Source organism: Vigna umbellata, chromosome 3 (assembly GCF_029865625.1).
Source record: "Vigna umbellata cultivar VRB3 chromosome 3, Vumbellata_1.0, whole genome shotgun sequence".
Classification (NCBI taxonomy): Eukaryota; Viridiplantae; Streptophyta; class Magnoliopsida; order Fabales; family Fabaceae; genus Vigna; species Vigna umbellata.
The window spans coordinates 24608658-24618329 of record NC_142167.1 but is presented as its reverse complement, the minus strand read 5'-3'; the positions used below and the strand labels follow the sequence as shown (position 1 = coordinate 24618329).

Below are 9672 nucleotides of genomic sequence, written 5' to 3'. Positions count from 1 at the left end.
TATAATTTCATAAAGATAACTTTTATAACATTAGTAAAATAAATGAAAGCATACTTATATTTAAGTAGTGTTTGGTGTAAAAGGAACTTAGTTATGAGAAATTTAACGAAACTTGGTTATGAGAAATTTAATGAAACTTAGTTATGAGAAATTTATGTTAAAAATGCTTATTTTTTATATTTATTTTATTTTGAAAACATACATTTTGAGATTATCTTTTCAGCATTTTTCTAAACAATATCACTTCTAAAGGTGGAAACTTTAACTTATATAGTTAAATAAATTAATGTGATAAAGGCACGCTTTAATTAAAATTTTGGTAAATTTCTCTCTTTAATAGTTAATTATCATAAAATATATTTAAAACATTTATCTTTAATCAAATAAATTTTATCCTAAAATAAAATATAACTGATAACCAATTTTAGTGATAAAAAATGATTGATCATCATAATTACCAATTTACATATTAATTTATAAAATTAAAAGTTATTAGTTATTAAAATAATTATTATTATAAATAAATTATAATTGATTTATAAACTGATTTTTAAAATTAAACTGATTTTTAAAATTAACTATTTAAGTTTTGATTATTAAATAAATAAATTTATAAATTAATCACTATAATAATTAATTATTTTTCATCATTAAAATTGGTAATATAGAAATTGGAACCTCAGAATGAATTGCTATTTCTTTTAAGAAGACACTTTATTTCAAGTGTAAGGAAAGACATCAAACATGTTACTTGTGATACGGATTTTTTAAATAAACAAAGTCATATTTTACTAATGAATTTCTCCTATCTTATCTATCATAGAAAAAGAAAATTTCAAACAATTTTGAGCCTCAAACTCATTTTTAAAGTTTACTAAGTTGAATCTTCTTTTACCAACATTTTTGCATGAGGTGTCTTTGATCTTTATTTTGTATGATTTTTAACCAAGAAAAAGAAAGGAAAAAACCTAAATATGGACGATGATAAATTAATAACTTTTTAACAATAAATTATGTTAATTTATTTTATTAGTATATCACATAAATAATAGTAAAATATGTTATAAAAATAATGGTTAAAAAAACTTTTTCCTATTTTTAAGAGCATGATAGCATTAGCAACTCAAATATTTGTAGTGCAGTCAGAAGAGCCTTTCTTACTTTCTTACTTGCAATTATTGTGATACATTTGAAGTTCTTGGGCATGAATGAATATTGCCCATTTTATCATAATGCATGACAGCTAATGAAGACAATTTGTGTCCACAAATACCTTTTGGATATACATTCTATATCATCTACAAAACATAAATACAATATACTTCTCTGAACCCAAAAACAAAACAAAAAAGTATCTCCACATGGTTAACAATATCTTCCACATGCTAAATCCAAAGCTCTTAAAAAACTCTCTCCAGCTTTGAACTATAATATCCCTTACTTTCTACATCCAACATATGCAGCAAAAACTCATTCCAAGTATCAACTGGCCCTGGCAAACACCAGTGAACACAGTCATTCAGTGTCACATTTTTGTCCTGAGAATGTCCATAGTTGTTGGGATGTCCATCAGGCCTAAGAAGCATAATCTCAGTTGTGTTCATCATCACAAAATTCAACCCCCTCTCTTTTGCTACCCTTTGTGCTTCTACAAACTCCTCCACTTGTGTCATATACATGTCTAGAATGTATCCATCAAGCTTCATTTCTTGTTTGCTGAATGGCCTAGTCCTCACACACTTCCCTCCCTTGTTCCAATCCCCATTCTCAAAGTGTGCTGGGGAGAATGTCCTAAAAAATGTCACCCCCTTGTACCCTTCTAGATCATTCAGTGCCCTAAATGCTGTCCTGAATGCCTTCCTGTATCCAAAGAGGTGTGTCAGGTCTGTCACATTCTCCATCCCACACTTGTTGCATCCCACAAGCTTACCCTCTTCATAGAACAGCAGAGGCCTGAAAAACCATTGCCCTGATGAGATTATCACAATGTCAAACTTCTCAACCTCACTGGTCCATGCTTCGTCTGCCTCATCCACATACAGTCTCATTATGCTGTTGAAGGAATGCCCTTTTGGGTCAGCATCACTGGATCTCACAAAATATGGAGACCACAGATTTCCAAGGGTGAAGTTGTACTCGTGATAGATATACCGTTTGAAGTACATGACATCTGAAGAATATTTGTGAGAAGCATCCTCAGGTTCAGATACCTGAAAAATCATATTTCAAACAAGTTTAAACCACAAATCACACTAGCATCATAAGCATGTTTTATGATTGCTTAGAACTTTCTAACATAACCAAGGTTTTAGAACACAGTTTGCAATCAGAATTCCATAATTCAAAACCTTGAAACATAATCATGCAGCAAACTCATTAACAAAGTTTTCTACCAGAAACACAACTAGTTGATGATTCTCAAAAATTGAGACAAAAGGGTAGATTTTGAGTTGTATAATGCAAGGATGGAACTATATGACAAACACTTTCAGCTTCTATTCTCTTGGAAAAGCTAGAAAAAAGGTGGGAGTTTATCACTTACATGACTTAGGAGGCACAACAAAGACTGCATCTGGTTTCTCCCCACCGAGTCTCCAACAAACACCATTTTCTTTCCTCTGAGAAGATTCAAGAATTGAGTTGCATTGAAGAGAGGAAGCTCACATTCATCAGGCTTCCACCTCCAATGCAGGTACTCTCTATCGGGTCTCCCAAACTTGATGCAATTTTGCTGGTCAATAATCCAGTGGCATGTTTCATTGGTGTAGTAAGGTGGTCTGGAAGTATGCATCCATCTCCCAGAAAAGATGTCACAGTGTTTAATTTCTGTGTTGTTCAAACTGCTGCTGACAGTTGCAGAAGACACCTCAGGAGTTGATTCGTGAGAGTTCCTCATGAGAGAAAGAGGGAGCATGATGAGAAGAAGAGTGAAGGGTACCAGGAGAAAGCTTTTGGCTGTGGTTCTTGTTGTGTACTTCCCATTGAAAACCTCACTGCCTCGAGCCTTCATTGTCATTGCTGAGTTATATTCTGAATCAAAACCTTCGCTGAATGGCTCATATAAATATGAACGTTCTTCCAATCTTTGGTTAGGATAAACCTTTCAAGTTTTAATTCAGTTCTAAACTGAACTTTCTCTCAAGGAATGCCTTATTATATCTAATTCAACTTCACCAATTCGTGATATGTCTAAGTCTAGTTATAGTGTCATTATTCATTAATTATAATTTGACGTGTACATAGATAGATGGAGGAAAAAAAACAAACAAGAAAAGGAGGAAAAATGAAAAAGTGATGTTCCACTGTTTTTTTCTATGCTCACCTTGAATGCTTTATTGTACAAGTTTTCAATTGCTTCTTTCTTAAACTAGTGGCCATAGAACACTCTGGCTTTGTTCTGCTTCTAGATTTGCATAAACAATAGTCTTTGTTCTTGCTAATGCACATCTTTTAAAATGTACACACAAGGACAAAGAACCATTGAGGATGCTAGCCAATTCATAAACAACTATGTCTGACTAATAAAACATGTCAAAAACTACAAAAATGAAAATAAAATAAATCAAAGGGAATCCAAGAATATAATAGCCCCTTGTGCTCTCATTGTTTAGTACCGTTTGTCAGTTCCTCTGTGAAAGTTACAGAACCCAAGCTAAAACTGGTAAGAAAAGATTACCATTATTATAAAAACAGAGAACAATGGGACCTTACAATTAGTCATTCAAAGAAATTAAAGTTTCATTTAGCTCTTCAATACTTAACGGCTATAACCATGATACTATGTTGCTAAATTTTATTAAATCATTTCATGATTAAGCCTTAAGAACAACTTTTTTACATTAAATTATATTTTTGTTTAAAAAAAGTCAATTTAAATTAACTCAAGCTTAATAAATTATGTTTTTTAATCTTAAAAAATTAACTTTAAGTCTAACTTAATCTTATAAATTAAGATTTGAATTTATTTATATGTTATAAAAAAAATTTATTAGTTAATATAAAATTTCTAACACTTTCTATACTAAAATATATACATCTTAAATGTTAAATTAAATATTTATAATTTATTTAACATGAACGAGCATGATAAATTTAACAAATAATTTTTTTTATTAAAATAGATTTTGGATCATAAGGTAAATATTAAACTTAACTCAACGGCGTAAAATTCGGAAAATTTGTATTTATTTATAAATATAAATTTGTCATTAGAGATATCCAACATGTACTAATTGAAATTTTACAATAAGTTGGAAATTTGAGATATCAGCATATATTTTTTACATGTATATAATATTTTTTTTTCAAATTGGTTATTTGTCCATTGTTTTAATTATTATATAAATAAAGCTTGTAGGGATTGAGTAAGCAGGTAGATCCTCTGATCGATTTTCATGGTGGTTGGTGAACCAGACTGTTTCCAAAGCATGAAATTGTAAAGTTTACTCTGCATAAATTTGTTGTACATGTTTTTTATCAAAAGAAAAAGCAATCTGTTTTTATCCAAACAGAAGAAAAAGGAAAGAAAGCTGAGAAGTGTTCATGATTGAATGACAGAAGCAAAGTTCAACTAAAAATATCAGTTGTCTCCTTTATTCCTTTTAATTATTTTTTAATCCCGGCACATTTTTTATCTAATTTTCATTATATATGTTACGGAATATTTTTATACCTTTGGTTCTGGTACTCTGGATCACAAATTATTCATCCAATCATTTAATATCCAAAACAAATTATTGTGTAATATATGAGACCAGATATAAAAAATGACTAAAACATTACACACGTTATTCCAAGTCTAAACGGTATTTACAATATCATCCAACCAAGAAGTAACATGTATAATAAGTTCACTAAATTTTTTATTCGTATATCTGTTACGAATTTATAATTAATTCATATAATAAAGTAAAATAACAAAGTGAAATTTTCCTGCAATATCATTGACAGATATGGCACCAATAACTCTTGAAGAATCTAGCAAAAAGATGATGAGTTTTTTTTTCATTCTATTTCTATAAAAACCATTGGCATGAAGGAATAATTTGCGATTTGTGTTCTTTTTGTATTTTCATTGTTAAGTCTAGTACTCTGTTTTGAACCCTTTTGATTGTTTCAAAAACTGCTGGTGATGCAGGAAGCATTGAAAAGATGATGATTCAATTGTTATTTATTTCACTTAGTCTTCATCATCGATGACACTTAGAACACATTGTTGACACACCAAAGGCTCATGAGAGCTTTATGTGTAGAGTTTGGAACAAAGTGGTGTGGCTCAAGAGACAGGAATATTGCCGACAGATTATTGATTTTCCAACAGGTGTTTCTGTCCTATACTTTCGGCATAAAAATAAACATACCACTAAATTAACTTTCTCATTTTAATCTATGCTCAGATCAATTTTAAATATTTATTTTAAAAGTATTGTTTCTTTGACACACTTAATTTATACTACCATTTCTTATTTTTTATTTTCTTCTTTCTTTAAAAAATACAAAAATTTATATTTTTATGTTCATTTTACTCTTGTATTTTGTGTCAAATAAATATAAAAATGTTTGATAATATCATAACTCATATCATTCATATTTCAATTATTCACTATATTTAAACATGAAACCTTATATAAGAAGACGGAGTTTATTATCATTCAAACAAACTATGCATTGATTCGAACATATTTAAGATATTATAGAAAATAATTTAATAAATAAAATATATGTAAAACTAAATTCAGTTTTATAAAATTAATTTTGAGTTTTGTTCTAAAAGGACATGGAAGAAAAATATTTAAATTGTCTATAGTTTTAATATCAGAAATACAAATGAGTCTAAATCTTACAATAAATATATATATATATATATATATATATATATATATATATATATATATATATATATATATATATATATATATATATATATATATATATATATAAAGTTCATAAGAATGAAATCATTTTTGAGATTTTAAATTAGAGGTAATATCATTCACTTATATAAACAACAAATTCAGATTTTATTAGTTTATATTTTCTACAAATTCTCCCATCCACTAATCATCTAATATTAGAATCAAATTATAGATTTTTGTAAAAATAAATATAAAAGAATAAGGATCACAAATCATAAAGTAAAATGACCATTTAGGAAGTGAAATATAAAATTACCCAAAAAGATAATATCATCATGAGCTGTGTGGTCCAATGTTTTTTAACGTTATAAGAAAAAAATGAATGAAACGGTGGGTTTGGCAGAATGTATACCTGAAGTTGGCATATTTTGGACGAAAGTGGTTGGTAAGGAATAAAATACAAATGTCTGAGTGAAACATATAAAAACCAACAATGCAATAACTTTTAGCAAATCCTCATCTTTTACAAGCGATTGTTGGCCTTATAACATCCAAAATGCCCAATATGTTAGGTCATTTTTCAATTCATAATATATTCTCTGTACCCATTTCTTCATATTTTAGATTACCATCATTAATTATTGAACTATCTTTAAGCCCTACACGCATAATAAAAAAAAATAGACATTTAACTATGGTGATGACAAGGATATACATCCAAGAGTTGGATTTATATTCAATTTAGAAAGTTGCACCAACATTCAAAACTTCTAGCAATAATGATGTTTGATATAATTGATGTGAGAAATTAAATATGCTTTGGGTTTTCGAAATATAGTTATGTTAAGAGAAAAACTTTTTTTAGGTTTCTTGTGATTGTTTTGGTCATCAATAAATCCCTATGCTTATGCTTAGTAAATTATTATATTGATAAAAAAATAGGTTATTTTGTTAAAATAATTTCATGAGTGTTTAAAGGAAAGTTACTCATTGAAAAATCTCTCTATTCTATTTGACAATCATTTGTGGGAATACCATTGAACTAACTTTTGTATTGGTGGGGTTCTTCTAGGGTTCATCATTCATGACAACCCCAACCATTGTCCAATGCTAATTAAGTGGTTAAGATATCAGTTTCTGTATAATTATTTTATCATAACAAATCAGAGGCAAACTTGAATTTTAGCCTCCAAATAATTTAATTCAATAACTATAATAATAATAATAATAATAATTAACATTTGAGAAGAAATCATTTTTTAACATTTGAGTACAATATTACTAGTAAAATATGCATTACCGACAAATAACAGTGTTTAACTTTCTTTTTTTTATACTTTTCTTTAATTTTCTATTAACACTTTAATTCATCTTTTTTGCTTTTCATTTTTTTGAGAAATGATCAGTTATTTCTTTCAAAGATTACTTGATATGACAAACTAATTAAGTAAAACATTTTGCATTCGTTTTTTTTTCACCAATAATCTATTGCAATCAAATTTTAAATAGTATCAAATATTATATTTGAAAACTCATTTAGGAAATTAGTTTATGCAAATTACCAATTTTTTGGCTAAGACGAAGCATATATAATAGTTAATGTATTTTATATTTTAATTCATTTGCATTATATTAAACTAATGATCTTAATTAGAATAATTTAATAGTTGTAATAAACTTTTATCTTATTCTTTTCTTCTCTCTCTCGGATTTGGCTTTCTATAGTTTTCGTCTAAATTAGAAAAGAATCTCGTGCTTTGAATGGTGAATAAAAAAAAGGAAACAAAAGGGAAAAGAACAAATAAAAGAGAATAGATTATTGATTTGAGAGGAAAAAAAGTTAACTTTAATACACCCATAAGCAACTAATCACTTGAAGAAAGCGTTAGGAGATTACTATTTGCTTTTTTTAATCATTCATATTGTGCTTTTAGTTATTTATAATAAGTTATCTTGCAAACTCAGCATAAAAGTAAACGAGAAAGAATATAGTGAAAAAAGTAAACCCACATTGTATTTGTTTGATTAAATAGATTTTTTATTTTACATGTTTAATTCCTTTAATAAAAAAAGAGAGAGGTGTATGATAGAAATCACTTACTTTTATATATGAAGGCATATATTAACTTATTATTATTTTTTCTATATTTATAAGCGATTTTTATGCAAATAATAAGATGAACCATGTGATTAAACAGGTCAACGCATGTACGATAAAAAAAAGTCAATGTGTTCAATGATTTAAACAAATTAGCATGAACTTAATAATTTTGTTATGCAGATAAAAAAAATTAGAGTTTAATTTTTTTTAAAAGGCTCTAGAAAATGGAGTTGGAAACTCACTCAAAAATATCAAAGATTAAAAACGTACTCTTTCCTTTATTCAGTTATTGTTTACATTGAAAAGAAAGTGGTGGAATTTTTCTTTTTACAATAAAAGGACTAAAACATTATTATTTCAATATCTTAATTTACATTTTATTGCTTTAATTTAAAGTTTTTTTTCTCAAAATTAAATTTGATATTTTTATTTAGTTGTTTTTTCTTCATGATTTTGGTTTGATATTTTATCAATTTGTTTGTAGTGAACCAAATTAATTTGACGTAAATTCTAGCAAAATGTTGTTTTTCAATCTAACTTAAAGTGTTTTGATATAAGTTTCTATAATTAATAAAAAATTTAAAGATTAACGAGATTAAGTTCACAAATATATTTAATTCACTGAATTTCCTTTTAATATGAATTTCAATGCATTATTTTTCAATAATCATTTTTTTGTGTGTGTTTTCATATAAAGATGAAATAGTGAATGTAGATTCAAACTAGAAATATAAAGTGCAATAATGTAAATTGTATAAAACTAAATTACCAAGAATAAAACAAAAATTAGTAAAAGAAATTTATGAAAACAGTAACTCAAATTGCAATAATCATTACTGAATTTTTTATTTTTCTTATTTGCGACATTCTTAAACGGTTTGAAGTGTAATCACAATTTTCTCATTTTCTTTTATATAATAGCCTATTTATATTCATTTTTCCGGTTCCATGAACACTTAAAGAAAACAAAACCCATCTACTTATTATTTTAAAATTTTATAAAATTAATTTTAATTTTTTATATGAATTAAATTAAAATCTCCTTAATATTATTTCAGTTTAATAGATCTATCTGAGGCCATCAAAAGCTTAATTATGATAAACGTTTTGGAAAAATTTCTCATGACTTTTTGAACTTGTCATAACAATCATAGGTTACTTGAATGAAGACTTTTGATTTGAGCCATAATGTGGTGGTGATTTCTCTTGAAATGATTGTTCTTCATATCTGAATTTCTCTCTTGCCTTCGCTTGGCAGTGAAGTTATTGATTGTAGTTGTAGATTCAATTTTTCCCATTTTCACACTTCACGTTATGTTTCTTTCACACGTGTCACATGTTATTTCATTCACTTTTCATAACACGCCACCTTATATATATTTTGATATTTTGAAAAATATTTAAATGATAATGAGCTACATTTTCCCCTTAATACATTCTTACCATATACAATTAACTAAGAGTAGCATCATCTTTCCTTGATGAGATGCATTACCTTCCCTTTGACTAAAAAATACATACAAAAAGAAAATTGTTGACCAAAGAACACATAATCATGGGTTAAAGTGTCCTAATTAGCTAGTTTAATCCATAAATTGAAAAAAGAAGATGCAAAAAGTACCATCATTATCTTACTATTTTTTTCTTTGGTAAAATCAACTTGGGTGGTCGTATCACTAAACTAACTAATCAAAAGACCATCAATAACGACATGGG

The 9672-nt window shown here is 27.3% G+C and overlaps 1 protein-coding gene across 1 annotated transcript; it reads right to left on the bottom strand.

Moving 5' to 3' along the window:
- Nucleotides 1-1137: 1137 nt before the first annotated feature.
- On the bottom strand, nt 1138-3501 carry LOC124824100 (protein trichome birefringence-like 19). The gene is made up of 2 exons (XM_088108490.1): nt 2543-3501; nt 1138-2210 (listed from the first exon to the last, which is right to left on the bottom strand). Exons 1-2 carry the CDS (start codon nt 3014-3016, stop codon nt 1401-1403), a joined length of 1284 nt encoding a protein of 427 aa, XP_087964616.1. The 5' UTR covers nt 3017-3501; the 3' UTR covers nt 1138-1400.
- Between the last annotated feature and the right edge of the window lie 6171 nt (nt 3502-9672).